Genomic DNA, 20,835 nt, shown 5'->3' with positions numbered 1-20,835 from the left:
ATAAACAGAAAATGCAGCAAGCAGAGAGAACTGAGTTTGCATGAAAATAGATGAAAAGTATAGTGTGTCTTTTTTGGTATTTTTGTATTACTTAAAACAAGTTTAGTAGACTATAAAGCTTTTGATTATAGTCAGCTTGTAAGTGTGTTCTGCTACATTGTGCAGCATTTCAAAATAAAATGGACCAACAGTTGTTTACAAGAGCTATACACTTTCCAAAACCAAGCTCATGGGAGGAGCAGATGGTATTTGGGCAGTGTTGTGGTCTTGCAATCCACTCAGTGTCATGTTGGGCTGATTCATGAAAGTTCCATTTGCAGAGGCATTCCAGTGAGCAGCTTCACCAAGAGAAGAAATATTTAAATGAACTTTTTTATCTTTTGTGCTGTCTTCAGTAAATGCCATTGAATGCTGCTATATTGAAAGAAAGTGACAAGAGTATATCATAGCCTTTATTGAAATGAACGGGTGTCCTTTGCAAGCAGTGATCCTTCTGTTCAGGAGAGTTTTTCCATGTTAGCTGTGATAAGGTGAGGAAGCCATGCAGGTAAGGTTCAGCCCCAGGTGTTTGGGGTGGGATCACAGAGGATTGTTGGTGACCTGTGGAGTGCAGACAGCCCAGGTGTGCTCCTGAAGGGCAGTGTCCTGCCTTGGCACCATGTCACTGTGGGATCTGCTTCATTGTGCAACTAAAACTCATGCAAACAGAGAATTGTTCCCACTGCCCTGCTGCCCCCACCTCCCCTTCCCACACACTGTTGGGGGGCTTGAAAGTTTCAGCTGGACAGGAGGGGAATGTGTTCTTCGCTTATTTAAGGGGGGTGAAAGTACTTCCCTGCCAAAGGGAGAGAAAGAGGAGGAGGGTAGTGGGTTGCAGGAAAAGGGGGACAGTGTGAAACCTCAGGTGACAAGATCTTTGTGGTGTTTCCCTTTTAGGCACTAATAAACCCCAGGATGACTTAATATGCAAAACCTGTTGAACCTGTTGGCAAGAACAGAGCCCCAGATCCTCATTGCAGAGGGTTTGTTTGTTGCTACCAACTGCATTTCAATTGCCTAGTGATAGTGTTTGTTTTCTTGGAATTTGCTTTCTGGTGCAATGTTCCAGCAGTCCTGACAGCAGCCCTGCAGAGGTGGAGTTATGGGCACTCCCCTAGCCCAGCCCTGCTGCCAGGAGGGTAACAGCAGAGGGGTGTCAGGGCTTCAGAGGGACTGAATGTGAGAAACGGGGGAAGCTGCAGTCTCTTCCTACTCTCACTGGCAGGCACGGTTGGCGTTAAACCCATTGCTTTTATAGGAACAGGCTGACCTACTTATTAAGGCATTGTATTTCAGTGTTCAGCTATGGCTGTCTGCCCCAGAAGGGTTGTGTTTCCAGCCCTGCTGAAACTCAGCCCCCAGCCATGTCCCAGCCTTCTGGGAAGTTTTGGACAGGGTGTGTTGATGTGTCTGTCCGGTGTGAGGAGCTCTGGTACCACAGCAATGGGCACCACCGCTTATCCCCATGCAAAAAGGGAAAAAGAACTGCTGAAAGAGCTGATACATGCCCAAGAGAAACAGGAAAAAAGAAAGAAAATTGTTGAAGACGATATTTAAATGTTATGAAAGGTTTTGACCAGAAACATGTTTTTGTTTGCGTTCTGTGGGATAGAATGGCAAGCCACTTCTGGCAATAGCTGTAGGTGTGCTTGGGGTTTCTTACAGGAGCACTGTTTTGCCAGTTTGTGAAATTATTCAGAGGTGATTGTAATTAGCTGCCCTTCCCTAGCCACATTCATAAAGCACAGGGAAGGGTTGGTTTGAGAAGAGCAGATGCAAATGAGCAAGCTGGGAGACCACCAGACGTCTCTGTGGGGTCAGGGAGGAGCTGCCTCCACATTTGGTCAACTGGTGGCTCTGTGTTGATGTCAGATTTGTGCATCTCATGTCATGGAGATGATGGCATCAGCCATCATGAGAAGCAGTCCTGCAGCTCTTTCCAATCAGGGCTTTGGACTGTTACAGCAAATCCAGATTTCTGTGAGCAAATGTCAAAAGTGTGGTGGTGGATAAGTTGAGACAGAACTAAGAAATGTCCTTTCTGTGTCAGACCACTGCTTCTGCCTCTGCTCTGCGGGCTTTTCGTTTTTTCAGAGCTGCTGGGTGTCACGTTGCTATACCAGCAAGAAGTATCTGCTTCATCCATCTGTAACAGTGAACTCAGACTCTCTCTGCTACTCTGACTGGAATATATACACTTACATGGCTTTAAAATAAAAACCAGATTTGTCACTCTTGACAGGACTTCCCCAGCTGATTTAAAAGAAAATTTTCTGCTATTTTTATAGAGGCTCTTACAAATATATCTATTAATTTTCCATACTGGAAAATTAAAATAGTTGTCCAGATAGTCAAAGCTTTCCGGGAGATTTCCTCCAGTTTTGCCCCAGAAAAGTTGTGATGTCCTTAAGTATTTGCCATGTAGGCTTGACTTTAAGAACCACGAAAGGAGGAGTTCATGTAGACATGTTTAACCAGAGTTTTATCACAGATTTTGCTGCCTTTTGTACTTTTTTCCAGTACCTTGGACTTACATGCATTCTCTTTTTCTTTGATGTACACATATATCCTTATCAAACTACTTAATCTAAAAGTTTTGAAAAAAAAAGAGAGAATTCCTATGTTTAAATTCTTGAGAGGCAGTCTGCTATCGTAATGATAGAGCTGTAGAATTACTACCCAGAGATACAAAATGACAGACATCATAGTTAATACTCATCAGCATCCTTTCTAGCAGTCTCAAACAGTCCCATCAGTAAAAAGCCTAAGCAAGCTGTGCTACATTATCATGATTGAGGACCAGATCATGTTTGGTGTTGCTGGCTGACATGAGTAGAAAATAAAGCTTTCCCACTTCTAAAACTAACTTCACAAATAAGCTCTGTGTTACATTGCAAATATATCCTCACACTTTTGTTAAAATACCCAGTACTGACATGAAAACCAACCTCAAACACATTCCCAGATACTTTGCCTTGAAACTAGAAGGAAGGGAGCAGCTTACCTTCATCTCTGTTAAAGGAAGATGTAGCTCAGTGCATACACGGCACTAAGAGATCGCGGTTTTATGAATTCCAGGTCTTTTCCAACTAGTGTTAGGTCTAGCAACATTGATTTTTAATCAGGCATAATTACCACTCTTAGTCTTCTTTGAAACAAAGGACTAATGACTTCTCCCCAGCCATTTCAAGGCTTTATACTGTTCTCCATAACTGTGTTATAGTTGTACAATGTAGCACTTGTTTTTTTACTCTAAGGAGTCCTGTACCTATCGGATCTGTAACTGCTGGAATTTCACTGACAATTTTGCATAAATAGAAACATCTTCATTAATATATTCCCAAAGGAATAATGTTTGTAGCTTTTATAACAAAAGCCTTACAATTCTGTAATATATGCCATTAGCATGTTTGTTGTACTGGATGAAATGTACCAGATTTATGAATAATTGTCTCTAAATCAGGGCATCAGGTGTTTATAAGAGGAAGAGGATCCCTGTAATGTTTTCAGTTCTGTTCCTGGTTATGTGCAAGACAGCTGTTTGCTTTAAATGATGGCACTAAAATGAAAAATAAATCAAAGGTTTTTTTTGGTTTTGCATTTGCTTTTCTGGAGGTGTGCAACCCTTATCCTTTGAGATTTCTCTACACCTGGCTGGAGACAAGGAGAGAAGCAGGGAGATGTGGAGTAGGAAGGGAAATCTTCAGCAGGCACACTGGGAAGCTCAGCAACTTTTCACCTTCTGGCTGTGCCAGGGAGGAGATGTGTGCATTGGGAGGGCCTCTGTACAGAGGAGTAGTAGGGTAGTGGGTCCATGTGGCACGCCCAGGACAGGGCAGGCACTCATTAAAGATGAGTGCACAGACATGGGAAAGGGGCAAGGCAAATGTGTTTTCTCTGGTTTGTTTTGTTGTAATCGATCTGATTACCCAACATTATTAAGATTCATTTTCCCAGACAGTCTGTGTTTTGCTCTCAACAGACGCTCAGATCTGATGCACAGATCACGGTAGTAAATTGATTTTGCACTGGCAGAGGTAGTAAAAACTGTGTGCTGTAAGTATATGAAGTAGAACTCTCTGAAAGGCCAGAGAGGTGCCTTTGTGCTGCACTGACAAGGATTACAGAAACTGCTGCTTAAAATCAGTAAAACAGCTCTCTCTAGAGTTTGTTGGAATTTTGGAGTACAAAAGGAAATGTGGGGCTTTTTCTCTATTTGGTTGTAAGCACAAAGTTGACAAGATGACTAAATACTTAATAAAAGCAAGGTCCATGTTTCTTCATGGCAACTTTAGCCCTGCCACCCACTTGGCAGGAGCAAGCATTGTTCTTTCCCACCAGAGACATGGCTGCCTGGTATCAGGAGCTGTTTGGTGGGCTGCGAAGAAATGAGATCTAGCACCATTTAAAAGGTGTTTTCTTTTCTCTAGCCTCATTGTATGCCCATGAGAATTGTGCAGAATATGCTTATGATTGTTGTTAATGAAAGCACTAGTCCTTTATGAAACTGTCCTGAGCTATAGCTAAGATGCCCAGCTGTTCTAGCCCAGGGATGAGCCCTGCAGGATGCTGCTACCCTGATCCTTTTCCATGGATGTTACTCATTCTCTGGCTTTTTCCTAGGTTACAGAGACAACTCTTACTATTTTCTGGATAAAGTTTCATCTAATTTATTTTTATTTTTTTTGTGTCCCGCAACTTAATTTAGGCATGGCCTGTACATGTGACTGATTGAGTCCTTGTTCAGTATAAAGAGAAGGGGATGAGAGCTTCTTAGCTTACCCACTCTGGTTTGTGAAGTAAATACACTTTATGCCTTCCAGCTGATGAGCTGAAATACCTCTGCTTTACTTGTACATAACTACAAACAGAAAAATTAGCACTAACACACCTTCGTGTATCCGGTGTCCTCCAGGGGGAAAACCACATAATCTAGAATTGGAGGACATGCCTGGGTTGGCTGTATGGCATGGAGTAGAGTCCCAGCAGACTGCATACCTTCCTGTAACTGCTAGTTTGTCATGCTTATCCTGCCTTTTTTTAACATACTTCTGGTGACAGTTCTAGCTGTCCTTCCTTCATCCACACCTTTAAACCCGGGACTGCCCAGCGTACAGCAAAATGGGAACTGTAGGGCTTGTAGCCAATTTTCCCAGCCTTTCCCAAGTTCATGAAGTCCCTGTGTACAGACCTGCCTAAGATGGGGGCCAGTGTCCTTTCTCTGGTTCTCCCACTCCCCCATGTACAAAACTCTGCCTGCTGGCACCTCTCTGCACCTTCCTGCCTGGATCTGCTCTGCTGTCTTGTAAAGGAAAGCAGAAGACGGAAGGTGAGAGTTTGAAGAGGGATGGAGTAGGCATCGAGTGCCACAGGAGAGGTGACACCACTCGCGAGCCAGGTCTCACAGAGTTCACCCACTGACTTTTCTTCATAAGTGCCATGGCTCCAGTGCTACTGGAGTAGCTCTTGGCCAACTCCTCTTCATTGCACCAGGAGTCTTCCTTACATGTTTAAGGCTGCTGCCAGAGCTCAGACTGGCAGCATATGAGAGCTGTGGGCTCACGTCACCATTCTGCATTGGTATGAAGCTCCAGCTCAGCAATTGTCTCTTCCAAGTGCAGAACAGCCTGTGATCTTCAGTCATCCTGCCTGAGTTGAGCAGCTCAGAGCACAGAGCATGTTGGAAGCTGACAGACATGGATTCTGTGTGTCCATAGCACAGCCCCTAAGCCTATTGAGGTCACCTCTGACACAAAGTGGTGCAAGGTCTGGTCCTGGAATGTCAGACATAATCCTGGTGCTTCTGCAGGTTTATGTAGATAAGCCTTTGTGCAAACAGGTTTTCACTGGCATAGTTTCTTCATGACTGTTTTGTGCTCTTTCCCACCCTATCATAGTTTTGCAGAGAGCTTACCTGCCCTAGAGAAGCAGTTTGGAAGGCAGCTTCCAAAGACTCCCTTCCCCTGCAACACACTGTAAATACTTCTGAAACTTCACATGCAGACTTTTTTCTTCTACCTAGCTTTTTACCCCTGCATCCCATGGTTACCTCATATTGATAGTCTTCCTTCCTATCTACCTTTGTTTTGCTTAACTGAGCAAGCCAAGCTCTCTGCTTTCTGTCTTAAAAGTCAGTTTCCATGTTGGCTCAGTTGTCCAGCTTGGTTTTCGTAAGGTTTTGTGGTTTTCTTTTCAAAAAGTGCATCTTCCCTGCTTTTCTCCAGATACAGATTTGATCTAGGTCTTGGTGCAGTAACTTACAGAAACTGCAGCTTTTCCCAGGCTGAGGTATAGAGTTTCTCAGTCCAGTCTGATTTCCAGAGGTTCCACAGGAAGCATTTAGTTCATCAGAACTTGCTCTTCCAAAATACTAGCTCTTAAACAAAATTAGGCTTCCTGTTATCCTTCCCACTTAATCTAAACTGAATCACTTCATGGTCCCCCATTCCAGAGTCATCCTCATTATTTAACATAAAGAGCAGAATAGAATCTATTCTTGTTCATTCAGCAACATGGATAAAGAAACTTGTCAGCTGTCACATCCAGGAATAACTGGTCTTACCATGGTTAATAGCATTTGTTCTCCAATCTGCACTGTGAAGTTAGTCTCCCTTGTTGACGTAATTCCCATTTCTTTAATGATGTAGAGCTGTATCCAGATCTATATCTGGTGTAAGAAGTCAAGAGCAGACCCAGTCTCTCTCTTAGAAATCTTCTTTGACCATCTGTCCACAGCATTTCCAAACATTTTCTTTATTCTATTCGTGAAGTCTGCCTTTCTTTATTGCATAACAGTATCCTACCATATAAAATCTGTATTTTCTTTGAAAAGCACAGGCCTTTTGACACCTATTTCACTAATAATTGCTGTTTCACCCTGTTTGTGAATTTTTCTGTAATGGCAATAGTGCTTTGAGTTCCTCTTCCATTATGGCAGTCTGCCTGTGTTATTAGCACACAGCTATTTTAGCTGCTGGATGTTTTGTTCATCTTTTCTGTGCTTATTTTGGTTTTAGACTGCATTTGGCTCTTATGCTATATACAGTGCTTTCATTGACAGTGTCGCATGCCTGACCTTTTTCTCATCATTAACAGCAACATTTTTTTCTTCAAATCCCTGAAATACCCTTCTCACTGTTGTTTTCATGTTTATCTGATATTTGCCCCTTTGCTTTCTGGATCCTGAAACCAGTGGGGAATTTATGTTCACCTCCCCAGGCCTTCCCTTGCTTTGTTCTTGGTGTGGATTGTGCCATGGTCGTTCCAACAGTTAGGATATTTGGGTGAAGCCATCCTGAAGACTCATCTTGTGGTGAAGGTACCTAGAAGCCACCTTTTCCTGCAGAACTGCAGGAAACTGTAGTGGTTGAGGGAGGCAAGGGGACTGTAGACATTTCCTCAAGAGTCACTCAGGCTAAGGGAAGTGCATTGGGTCTTTTCCAGCTGGCATGTCCTGTGCTTGCTGGACTGAAAGAGGTGCTTGGTTCTCAAGGCCTGGTGGGCACAAATGTATTTTGAAATAGGAATGAGAAGGAAATGATTGCTTAGAAAAACACTGGTATGGGACAATATAGGGTACGGTTTATTTGGTCTTAAATGGTCACAGTTTTGTAGAGGACTGCCTCCTGGCCACAGTTTTATAGGGACTTCCTCTACCAGCCATCCTCCTGCTTTGCTGGAAGGGAAACCTATTGTTAGCAGCAGGGACATTATGAAAGTTTGAGCAATGATGACCTCAAATGTCCCAGAGATAACACACATCTGCATAACTGGGTTCAAAGAGCATGTTTGTTTATGTGTATGTGTATTCTTCAGTCAAAAAAAAAAAAAACAAAACAAAAAACCATTTGCGACCTGTAAGACTGCAAGGAGTTACAGCCCTCACAATCACATCTTGCACTGTAGAAGCTGAGGCTGCAGCAATAAGTTAAGAAGATGGTTGAAATTCCTGATCAAAAACTAGGTAAGTACATGATGCAACAGCAAATTGTTTCTCTCGTCTGTGCTAGCTCACTGGCCAGTGTTTTCTCTAGCTGATGTTCTCTGTTCAGTACTCCAAGCTGGACAAGCTGGATGGAGTCAGAAAACTTTACTGTTGCCTTCATGATTGGTAAATTTTATTTTCACGTCCTCTGCACTGAAAGTTAATCTTGACAGTAATGTGCATCAAAATGAAAAAACAGCTTTAAAATAAAGGAACAAAACCAAAGCAAAAATCTCCACCCTGCTTTTATGGAGAGTATGTGCTATGATGCATCATCTTTATGTGTAAGGTGTGTATCTCATCTCTATTCAGGTATCTCTTAAAATATTTTTATTTTGCACTGGTAAAATGACTATCAGTATTGTGAGTCTGTCTTTTAACAGTTAAATTATCTTAATCTTTACTCCTGAGTTGAAAAATTAGGGTGCTTTGGTTTCCCACAGCTTTCTGAATGATAGATGAACCTCTTTGAGTTAGTGCATGTATAAGACTTACTGTAACTCTTTCTACTATCATTCTTTTTATTAAAGCTAGTATTTTTAACAAGAATACATTGTAACTGTATATTTGGTTTACAGTTTTTCTGCTGATGAAATGGTATTGTTAGAAAATGGAAATCGTATGTGTTGCTTCATGACAATACAAATGTAACAAAATAGAGGAGCAGGAAGAAGGTTTCTGGTAGAAATGTTCTGTATGTTTTTTAAATTAGACCTCTTATGATACTTGTGGCATAGCTTACTTGGCAGTGCTCGAAGTGAACTTAAATAGGAAAAATTATTAGTTAATTTAGACCTGTGCCTTTCTTCTTCTGTGTCTCATACTAGATCTGTTTAAAGTGGTGGGAGATGCTCCACTGTAACTTGGCATTGCTGATGAAATTGCTTCCTCCTGGCCTCTATTGTATAACTTCCAGAATTATCATGCTTGGTCTTTCGTGCACTGTTGTTGAGATATGAATATATTTTCTTGTTTCTTCCCAAAATCTTGGTTCTGAATCCTACTGGTTTACTGTACGCTTCCACAAGTATTCTGTTTATTTTAAGAGAGCTTCTCAACCTTATTTAAATATTTCAGACGTGGACTCAGTGGCATCCCACACCAAGGAGTTTGGCAGAGTTACAGTACTTACAATTTCTCATCAGGTATTTCTTTCTGTCTTGGACATTGCAACTTTATTTTAACAGCTATATTCTTATTTCATCATTAGGTAAAATAAATTAAAAATAGAAAAGAAAAAAAAAAAGCAAACGGGAGAAAAAAACTCCAGTCTCTTCATTATTCTCTGTGTCTTTGACCTGACTCATACCAAGGTTAACCATCATGATGTGGGAAGGGAAAAGGCATGTCTGTTACCACACAAGTTAAACAGGGGCAAGCTGCTGTTGCTCTGTTGCAGTTTAATAAGCCTGAAGGTAAAAGATGGAAGACAATGTTGCTTTTGCACCATTTTACTCCTGATGGAAATTGAAAATACCAAATAATCAAATAACAAGAACAGTGTAGGAATGGGCTGTGGTAGAAAGTGAGGCAGGGAGGGAATTAAAAGGCTGATTTGTAGACAAGGGATAATTTGAACTTCTGCCTTTTGAGTACAATGGCACTAGGCTTTAGGCATTCCATCTACACCAGGAACGTATAAATGGGGAAAAGCAGTGGAGGATGCTGAGACAGAAGTAGAATGGGCCAAAAACTAGTATGCTGAATGGTAAAGTGAAATCCTTTACAAAAATAGTTCTATTTTAGATGTAGTAACTTTAAATTAAAAGAAGATCTTATAAATTCCTTCCTGGTAAGATAAAATACCTATGGTTGTAGTGTACAGATGGTGCAGTTTATTTACTAACTACGTTTTTTAAGTCAGTTGGCCGTAACATTTTATTAATACCTAAATATGCATCTTAAGTGCCTCTCTGTAGGTATCTGTGCTGGAAAATTCAGGCCATGGTTGCTTTGAACTGTTTTAGCTGCTATTTTCTTTAAAACCTTATAGTATGGCTGTAAAGATAAATATCCTTTTGCACAGCCATGAGGGCACTATGTTACCCTAATTTTTATTTAATTATAAGGGGATAGATTTAAAGGATTTGATGAAACCAGATCAAAGTTTAAAATGATATCAAAATAATACTAATTACTATGAATCACTTTCTCTCTCTGTAAAATGAACTCTGATCAGAGATCACAACATATAAAAGAAAGCTGTCACATCTGGCTTTCTCAGACTGGTTTTAATTATTTTTTGTGAATTCTAGAGTAAAGAGTCTGCTACCTGAGGGCTGTTCTCTGCATTGCTTGTATGTAATCTCATGCTAAATATTTCATGCCTACCATTTCTCCACTTCACATGTCTGTGCAAGACAGATTCTGATCTATATAGGTAACATGCAAAGTAATATTTGGCTCAAAGTACGTCTTGACAGTGTGCATAGATGTAATTCCACAGAGTGATAAATTGCAGGTTATTTTTTCACTGAAAGAACTAGGTGCTGTTTACAGATTTGGTGTTCACTGTTTAAGACTCTGCTGACAAGGGGCGTGAATCTAAAATACAGCAGACAGAACTGCCATGAGTTTCATACCACAGTTGGTATCATCTTCATGAAAAGAAGTTTTGTATTTGAGAGCAATGCTGGTCAAAACACCAGCAGGCTCACACTGCAAGGGAAGGTACTGCAGCTGTAGTAGAATTCCAGCCCCTTGATGCCTTTCATACCTTACAAGATCTTGTAAGTGCTTAAGGTTTCTTCCAGGTCCTTTCTGGCACCTTGTGGTGGACCCTTGATGTATGAGGGGCCAAGCACTGAAACTTCTGTCTGTAGTGTGAAGCACCAAATGTATAGCTAGACTGCAGGTGTTCGTTAGGAAGAACTGTGGCTGCTGGCGATTTTTGTCGTTATTTTCTTATCGCTCTCCAGTGTTACCTGTTTGAGACTTTGACATACTCTTACGTCTTTGTACAACACCTGCGATCCTTCCTTTTCTTCCTTATTCCTTCCCTCTTTCACAGGGAAGGCTGAACATCTGCTTTCCACTGACAAAGAATTAACAGTTCATGTATGCAGTCAGTTCACCATTTACTTGAATTAACAAAAAAAAGAAGCCAGAATGCATTCATTTAAATACTTAATTTTCTATATTCCAAAATTTGTATGTAGTTATTTTTAACCTGGTTTCCTAGGGAAAGATGTTCCTGCAATCATGTTTCACTAACCACCTACTGTTAATAACTTCAGGAGCCTTTGTGTTGATCACAGACTTCAAGTAGGGCAGAGATCTCAGTTCTGAAATCCATAGCTTCACGAGCACAGGCCGGGTAGAAGGGACAAGATCCAGTTACCAACTGGTGGGGATGCAGCAGTAAGCAAGGTCAGGCCTTACAGCTACAAATGAGAGCATCCACATGGAAGAGACTTCAGAAGGATGGCAATGGGGAAAGGGCCATCAGTGTGGGGGCACTAGTGGGGACCAGTGCCTGCCAAAGCCAGAAGTGCCAGTCCCAGCAAAGGTGCCCTTCAGTCCCATGCCTTTGGTGCTGCTCCTCATAGCTACTTCTTTGCTCTTCTTGGCTCTTCTTGACACACTGCTCATGAGAATGCCTCCAAATTGATAAAAATGCTGCAAAAGAATGTGCCGGCTTTTCAATCTGCCTCTTTGTGTGGCTCAGACAGTTGGCCCTCGGCCCTTGTCTCACTTGTGCACCAGTTGCTCCTTTTTCTTTTTTCCTTCCGGTAGGAAAACCCAAAGCACATTTTCCTGGATCCTACTGACACCACCATTCATGCATGCCTCTAAGCTCTCTTACCTCTCTGCCAAGGCATTATGCAATAGCTGTCTGGTTTCTTCAAGAATATACCAACAGAAGCAGAGCACCATAGCAGGCAAGGATGGGCTTGAGACACGGCCATTCTCTGGGGAGACAGCTGCTGCAGATGAAGTCCTGTGTCATGAGCAGCTCGTGTTCATGTCTTACGCCATTGCAGAAACACTGTGGTACCATTAGTGGTCCAAAGGCTAAGAATGCACCTTTCAACAGAAACTGGTTGCATCAATTTTATCTCAAATCGCAGAGTTTGTTACACAAACAAAACCCAAAGTCATCAGGAAATGTGCTTTTCCTAGTAGTGTTCTTTCATTCTTTCAGCACCAAAATTCACATTAGAGTGTCATCCACTGAAATGAAATTTAGGAACAGCCAATAAACCAGTGCTGAAGTTGGCTGTATAAATTATGATACACTAAATTCAGCTTCTAACAATCTCCTGATTTTATTGTATGAAAAAGAGGGAAGAATTCTGGTTTGGTTTGTCTTTATTTCTCAGACTACTTTGCTCTTTTGTCTTGCTTTTTGACATCACATAGATTATTCCTCTTTAGTTTGAAAGCACACACTTGTGTGGTGTGTGGATCCAGTCTTGCAACATGGCACAAATTTGGGAATGAAGCTGTTGGGAAACAGCACTTTCAGCATACATAATTGCAGCAGAAATGCTACTTATGTGGTATCTTCATATGTTCATCTTGAAGATGAACATAAGTTGGTAACGCTGCTTTTTCTTTGGAAAATGTTGACCTGTCCAGAAGACACATGCACCTTTTATACTGTCTGCTGCTGCGTCAGTTTGACACCCACTACACTGTTTCTCTGTTTCCTGTTATAGCAATTAAATAATGGAGTAGTAGCCTTTAAAAGAGTGTTTGCAGCTATTCACATAAAAGTAGTACATACTTAGACTAACAAAAAGTCAATTTTTTTAATTCTGCAGTCAAGTGAATTCCTGTTTGGCTTAAGCAGATTTTGAAATCCTGTCCACGTCATTTGTATTGTTAATAAATTACAGGGCTTTATACCACATCACGTTACTGGAAATAGATTTGAAATATATAAAGATCAAAAATACAGATATTTTTAACAGTGGTAAGTAATTTTCTGTCGTAATAGCCAAAATAAAGTGCCATGAAGCTATCAGTAGTAAATTAATTTTTTAGTATGTAATTTGGTATAAATACTGACAAGCTGAAAAAACCCCCAACCCCAAACAACAAATGCATACTCATTAGTCATTCAGTTTAGCAGCACAGAGGCAGCAGTCAGCCAGGGTGTGCGTTTTTATGTCTGCTTCAATTGCACACTTCATTTATTTGGACATGGCATAGGCGGCTTTCTCTGTCACACGACATCACTGCACGATTAGCAAGTTGCGCCCCAGGGCAGCTGGGACGCTTTGCTGGGGCAGATGTTCTTTTCAGCTTATTCAGTGGCCGTTGTGGGGTTGTTTACTGTTGTCATAGATACCTGCATTTCCATAGCAGCCGAGCTGTTGTGTGTGAAGCAAGTGAATATAGTTATAAAAGGATCATATTTTGTTCTGTCTCTGTAACTTACCATCTGTCAGTTGACTGTTCGTGATGGATTCAGAAACCAATTTAAGAATAACAGCAGCCAGCTGATGATTTTTGCTTATATTAAAGTGACAACGGTCAAGGATGCAAATAAGTTGGTGCTTCAGTGAAATGTTAGTTTATCTATTTTTGTTTCTTAATTGCAGCAGTTTGTCTTCCAATACTTTCTCAAACTTTGAAATCTGTCTTGACAAATAGAAATGACCAAGGGTCATCTTCTGTACTTGCTCAGGTATTCCTTCTGCTTTCCCATTCCTCAGCTGTCAGCTCATCCCTCTCTGTTGCTTCAAAATTGTGATGTTGCACCTGCTTTCACAGATCTTTTGTAATGAAATCTAACTAGTCTCTACAGAATTGAACAGGGAATTGGTGAGGCTAACAGCAAAGATATCACGCACACACAAGCACAAGTATGGCTTGGTGACATAGATCACTGCCCTGTTTAATAGTAGCAGTGGGATCACATGCAAGTTTGGGGATAAATTTAATGTGTAGTCAACAACCCCTCTGAATAGTGAACTCTTATACCTTTTCACTCGGAGACGTGGTCAAACCTGTAGTTTAGCAATGGGGGTGAGAAGATTAGCCCAGTTGTAAGTAATGTATTTATTGGTTGATTTTTCCAGATCCTGACATTGATGCTGCCACTGCCATGATGCTTTTGAATACTCCCTCTGAGATACAAGCAGGTTGTGAGTAGATATTTCTATAGCATATAGCAACATAGACGTATAAAATTAATATTCTCTTTTATAAGTATACAGCATACCAGATAAAAAGGATGTAATAAAGAAGTATAACTTCCCTTGTAGACCCTTGCACTTCCTTGACCTTACATGAGTATAATTTTGTGGTTCATATGACATTCTTTGTTACATGAATAATATTAATCCGTGATCTCTAATGTAAAAGAGAGGTTATTGTTATTCATGACATACACTTAAATGAGTAACATGCTATTATCCATACTCATAGAAAGACCTGGGGCAGCAGCCAGGAGAAAGGCAGGGAGAGAGAGAAAGAGAGCAAGAGAGTGAAGAGTACACGACATATGGTTCTGTTTTCATTTTGTTTTGATTTGACTCCTATCGTGTAAGTTACCACAGCCATCTGGATACTTTCCATTCACTTGGGCACTGTTTCAGCTCCTTCCTTGCACACATCCTGCCCATTTTGGGTTTTTTTTGCTCTGACTGATGCAAGGCAGTACACAGGCGATAAGAAGCAAAGAGAGGTCTCATTTCCTGCCAGTGCTGTCCTCCCTGTTCTGTGACCAGACCTAAGGTTTTAATGCTGTGTATTAACAGAGCACTGAAGAGGCCTGGACCCCCACTGTACTGGGCAGTGCAAATACTGCAGGAACCACCCTGCCCCACAGAGTTTGCAGTGATGATATTATAGGAATCCATAGTGGAATACAGCTGCACAAAAACAGGGAATACAAGAAAACAAACATATCACTAGTAAGCAAGCATGGTAGTAATGCCAAGTGACAGGCAGCTCTAAAAAATAAAGGCAGAAGTTAAAATAGAAACCATTACCAAGACTGTCTAGCATCACTGCTATTGTTCTAGCAACCAACTCCAAATTCCAGGGGAAGCCTTGTTTTGCACTTTGATACTGTGCCTGGGAAAGAGTCTACTACCATCAAAGCATTTCCCATGCAGCTGAGGAAAGCCATTGTCAGCCTGCTTTGTGACCCTGCCAGAGGAATGCTTCTTGAGAATCTTCTCTCAGGAGAGCAACATGTACCAAGAAACTATTGTGGAAAGAGAATAGTCCTTACCTCCTCTCCCAAGCAGCTTTCAGGAACTGTGCATGGTTAAAGGGCAAGGAATCCTTGCTATGTGTACGTAGGAAAAAGAAAAATTTTATTGGGAAGAGGAGGTTACGCATGGGCATAGTGGAAGAATGAGACAGTTTCCAAAAGATCGCAGATTTAAAGAAGCCAGATTTGTGAGGTAGAAATAAAGGGGGAAAGAAGTTGGTGTAGAATCAAAGTGCAGTGGTAAAAGGGTATGTGGGAGAGTGAAGGGGACATGAAGAGTGTGTGCATGGAAAAAGATGGAGAAAACACAGAGTAATATGAGCTCCTGGAGGCACTGGTGAATAGGAGAGGACTGCAGACAAGAACAGGAGGAGATCCATAGTACTAAATATGTACTAGACATGATGCAGATTTTTGTCATGTGCACGTGTTTGCCAACATTGCAGTGCAAGTGATTGGAAGACTGTAATTTCGTAGACATTACAGTTGGATAGTTTTGGCTTACTACTGTTTTATGTTGTAGAGGTCACTCTGAGGAAGGAAATTCTAGCCTCCTATGAGTTAGGCATATCTCCCCATCCTGTGTCACCTTCCCAGTGGGCTCTTGGTGTGAGGATGTCAAAAGTGACAGGGAGATGAAAGCAAAAAGATGGCTCCTCATTGACACTGCTCCCGCCTTGATATCCACGAGTAACAAGACCTTCCTCTGTATCCTTCAACTCAAATGCAGGGTCTGCTCAGAAGTTCATGGATCTTTCTAGACACTGATAGAATTGACAGGAGAAAAGGCCAGAAGTTTTTATCATAACCTCAGAGGCCCTCTGAATTACAAAGAAGTATTTTGGCAGGTGTGTGAATGAGTACTTTGAATAAGTAAAGCAGGCTGTCCTATCAACTGCAGTTGGGTCTCACTTATGTGCCATGTTAGGAAAAACTTAGGCAGCTTAAAGCAAATTAATTGCTACTTTACTTTAAGAAACAATTGCATGAAAAACAATCACACTTAAAATCAGTTTTCAAATAAAAGACAGGTTGGCTGTAAAAGTTTCATTGCAATGTTGAGCATCATTTGGAAGCTCACAGTTCATTCTCTGTTCTGTCAGTGGCTGTAGTGGTCTGTAAATCAATCTAGGAAGGAATTACCAGGGCAGTAAGTGTGCTGATACCATTTGATCCGTTGAAGATGGAGAGTTCTGTTCCTGGTGTCAGACTGCGGTGTCAAGTATGTGCATAAAGGCTGCAAAATGCCCCATCTTTTGAAGACAAGATTTGGAGAGTGAAGGACATAGTTTGTAGTTTGGCCACAGGTTTTAATACCTGTATGAAACCCTCTTTTGGTCTGAGAGTCTGACTCCGAAAAGGCCACTTACTGACACAACAAAGAGTCAGCTGGAGACAGAACCTGAGGTCATTTCACCTTATAACAACTTTACAACTCACAGTGCTTAAAACTCTGGTCCATTAACACCTTTGCCTGTCCTGTAGACATTTAACCATTGTAGTGACAAGTAGGTACCTCCAAGGCAGATTGTGACAGAATATGGATTCATTTTCTGTGGATGAGTACATGCTTTTCAATTTGAAGACATCTTGAATTAAAAGCTGCTTTTCAAGTGGTGTAAAAATCTATGTTCATCTAGGCAGTGTGGGTACTAAAAGCATCTTTAGATTGAAGTTAGCTCCAGCAATTATTCAAAGTCTTATTGAAATTTATATCTTATTGAAATTTATACTGTTAATACGATCTGTCTGAAGGGAATCCCATCTCAGTGGTATTAGAAAATCCAGTCATAAACTATTCCTGCTTTGTAAAAGATTGATTGATTTGCTTTACGGTTTTAAATGACCATTTAAAATTCCACACTGGTGTGTGAAACACTGCTAACAATCACAAATGAATTCTAAAATCAGCTTTTGCTTTTGTATGAAATCTTGAAATGGTGTCTGACAAACATTGCTTACCATTTACCCCAATTCTATCATCCTTTAGTTTTCATTCAGAAAAACAAAAAGGCATAGTAAAAGAGTAAAATACTGTTATTAGGATTATTTTGTGTTTGTGTAGGTTTTATTGTATAGGCTCATAAAACTGATTGTTCACTTTGCTGCTGAAGGCTAGGAATATGCAAATATAGTTAGTATCAACATCAGAAATAATTTTCCCAATTATTAACACTTTGCAGTATGTTCACAGACCAAATACTTATCGATTGTAACTAAAGGCAGAAGTTCAAAGTAGCCAGCTGTGTACAAGTTTCTACTGAAAACTGCAATCCAGCTGGCACCAGGAGTTAAAGCATGCAAGATACTGTGATATGCTAAGAGGGGGCATGTAGGAACATAGATTAAATATTTTTTGCTTCCGTTTATTGAAGTCCTTGTGTTTCATCAGGTTTTATAAGTTGGAGTTTGAAAAGAAACAGCAATTGAAACACCTGTTTCCTTTAGAAGCAGCTCTCACAAGTTACAAATACTTGGAATTTTTATTAGTAGTCAGTTCATGAATATTAATTCCAAAATATTTGGCTTGCATTGAAAACTGTATCTTGACCTGCAAGGCACTGAGTAGTCTGGGCCATCTTGGGAAAGTTGCATTTATTGGCCTGTTTCCATCATGTGAATCTAATTTAGAGAGAGGACAGAAGAAAAAAAGGATGGTGAACAAATGGTTGAGCTCAGTTTAGAACTCATGGGTACTAAATCAGGAAGCCCATGAGTTAGTTTTCTACACTTGCTTTTTTCGTACAAAAGTTTTTCAGCACTTCAATTCTTACCAATGTCTTGAAAGTGAGTATTACTACCTGTCATTCCAGCATAGTATTCCCTGCTCCTAAGAGTGTGGTGTCCTGGGCATGTCATTGAGTCATGTCAAACCAGGATGTTTTGCCATGATTAAAATGGAGATAGGTTTTGGTGCTTTTGCAGTGGACTTGAATTCCTGAGATTCAAGTCGCTGGAAGTATGTAAGTAGCAACACCTTCATAATTGGTGAGGTCATTCTGAACTTTGAGCCACTTGCTTTTCTGGAGGGATGAGTAAAGAAGGGACTGTGTTAGTGTATGGTTGCTACTGCTAGTGAACAGTACTTTGGGCAGAGGGATTATCCTGGAAATACTGATTTAATTTAAGAAGCTTCTCGGTGCTATTACACATAGCTTAAAATTCATGCATAGTCCTTTTCCCGTTGCTATATAATTTGTGAATTGCACATAAATGCAAGTATATTGCTCAACCTAAAGTTTAGTTCTGCAAACAGTTATTAAATGGTGCTCACAGAAAGGTTTTGGGTAGAAACCAGGAAACTGAGAGTCTTCGCAGCTCGGACATCCATCTTCTGGTTTCAGTACTGCTCATCGCTGCTTGGCTGGGTTGACTAGAAAGGGGTGGCCTTCAGAAAACTTAGCAACACTCGTTTTGTGGGTGGTTCCTCAGAGGAGACTGAAGTGCTCTGGTAGAGATGGTTAGGAAGATATGAGCGTGGAGTTTGGCTGAGTGCATCTTAAAGAATAGGTTTTCCGGGGTTGAAACCAGTGTCTCTGATTTGGAAGTCTTTACTAATCTTGGTCTCCAAACATATGAAACCCAGACTAGATACATATATTGTAAGTTTGGTGGGAGGAGAAGTAATTCCCTAAAGAGATCTATTTTGCCTCTATACTTCTAACATTGTACCCCAATGAAATTTGCTTTTTAAACTAATGCAAGTGGATAGTATATGAGCAAGATTCATATACAGGAATCAAGACCCAAAAAAATTGCCTTAATGACAGACAGAAATTCACCAAATAGGATAAAATAGAACATGCTGTTTTGTTGGGACATTTTTATTGTACATGAAACTTGATAGCTATAATGTTCTATTTGTACTGCTTATGGACAAGTCACTTATAACTTAGACAGCTTCCAGCCAAACTCTGAGTATCAGAAAATGATAAGTCATTGAGAGTAAAATGTTTTATAAAGCTATTTTTGTGGACAGTTTTGTATCAAAGCAAAAACCTAGGGAAAGACATTTTCATAATGTTTAAACTTGCTGTTTTGCTGGGGTTTGTTTGGGATTTTGTTTTGGTTTGTTTTACTTTGGTATTTAATATTAAGCCATTAAAGGGATGAAATAAATTTGGAAAGAAAGCTTACTTTTATGAAATACTTTCTACTTCTTTCTCTGTACTCCTCATAATATTTTTCGAAAAAGTATGAGTATGATAGGATTATCAGGATACATTTGTCTCCCCCACCTCAGTTTTGGTTTAGAATAAATGGCTTGTTGGATGCATCCTAGATTCACAGTTTGTAAGGGCTACAGAGTATGGAATTTAAGAGTTATAACATTGTCTTTGAGCAGTAAAATACAAGTTGGGCAGATGTCATCAAATTTGTGCCAGGGATAAGATAGCTGAATGAAGTTATGCATTTGGCAGAAAACATTTGCTTTTGGCAACTTCTAATGTCCCATCCACTATACATCATCAGCAATTTCCTACTTTCAGTTCTTGTAGCCTGATATAAAGAATTCTGCTAAACACTGTACTGAGGGAAAGCTTGGCAGAAAAGAGCTGAAGCTGACAGATACTAGCCGAAACTCAGTACCTCTTGTCTATAATGATTTCTTCTGTGCTACAAAAGCTGGGTCAGGGAAGAGAGCCCCGAGATCGATGCATGTGCCATATGACAGAAGAAGCAAAGAACCACTGTATCCCTACAGGATACACTCACACATTCCACTTCTTTAAAATTCATCAGTAAATTCTTCCTGAGTATTGGCTACTTTGAGCTAGGCAGTTTAATGAAGTGTATGTTTGTTTCCCAGATCACACAAAGAAAAGGGTTTTTACCCAGTTCAATGTCGTGATTGACAACGAATCTCACTCCATGATTATACTTCATTTATCTTTCATGTGCCAACGTTTAACCAAGAAGTTAATTTCCTTTTTTAGTGAGCTCTTGGGGTGTCAGTGTGTCTGGTGGCTATCCATTACTTCCTCCTTCATTTGCACTTCAATTTTACCAAATAGCTACATGGTTTGTTTGACAATCAAGTCTTCAGGGAAGGACCCAGTCTGACACGGGTTTTCTGACACTGTTGTGAAGATCCTGGATGAGTTGGTTGTCTCAACCAGGATGGGACTTGATTCACCTGCACACACCTCCAAGTAAGAAATCATGAGTGCAGTCTGTTGAGAGATATGATGAAAGATGTCCAAGCTGGAATAGTCTACTCAGCTCATGTGCACACAAGAGCATGCTGTGGATTAAAATAGTCCTGCACTGGCTGTGATCATGTAGCCCTCTACTTACTTTGCACCTACAGTCTCTGAGTACAGGCTACGAAACAACACTGGATTTTGGATTTTTTGGATTCTTTTAACACTATGTGAACATAGTGCCTTGGTGGATTCAGATTATGGTATGTTCTCTTACGTGTCATTCAGTTTATTGTATGTGAAACTATAGCATGAAAGTTCACTATAAAAGGAGGATTTTTTTTTCCCCCTTAGAGTATTTCAGAGGTGTAGTCTTGATTTTTGACATTGGGTGCATTGCTTCGCTCCAGTTAGCCAATGGAGACTTATCTGGCTGAGTCTACTCAGGCTGTGAAATTCCAGCAGAACAGCATAAGATCCAAAAATAATTTCCCATT

At 40.5% G+C, this 20,835-nt stretch overlaps 1 protein-coding gene across 10 annotated transcripts in view; it reads left to right on the top strand.

The window, feature by feature from the left end:
- FOXN3 (forkhead box N3) overlaps positions 1–20,835 on the top strand; it is a 206,380-nt gene that overhangs the window by 163,775 nt on the left and 21,770 nt on the right. For 5 of the 10 annotated variants that reach the window (XM_088167454.1, XM_088167456.1, XM_014869869.2 and 2 more), the window contains one exon: positions 14,053–14,118. The exons of 3 other annotated variants lie outside the window; for them this stretch is intronic. In XM_088167454.1, the coding sequence (XP_088023580.1) occupies positions 14,053–14,118 (66 nt within the window). The remainder of the gene's footprint in view (positions 1–14,052; positions 14,119–20,835) is intronic. 2 more of the 10 variants (XM_088167458.1, XM_088167460.1) reach the window with 1 other exon arrangement.

This window comes from Sturnus vulgaris, chromosome 6 (assembly GCF_052056855.1).
Source record: "Sturnus vulgaris isolate bStuVul1 chromosome 6, bStuVul1.hap1, whole genome shotgun sequence".
Taxonomy (NCBI): Eukaryota; Metazoa; Chordata; class Aves; order Passeriformes; family Sturnidae; genus Sturnus; species Sturnus vulgaris.
Note: the sequence above shows the minus strand (reverse complement) of the source record. Positions and strands in the feature narration are given on the sequence as shown.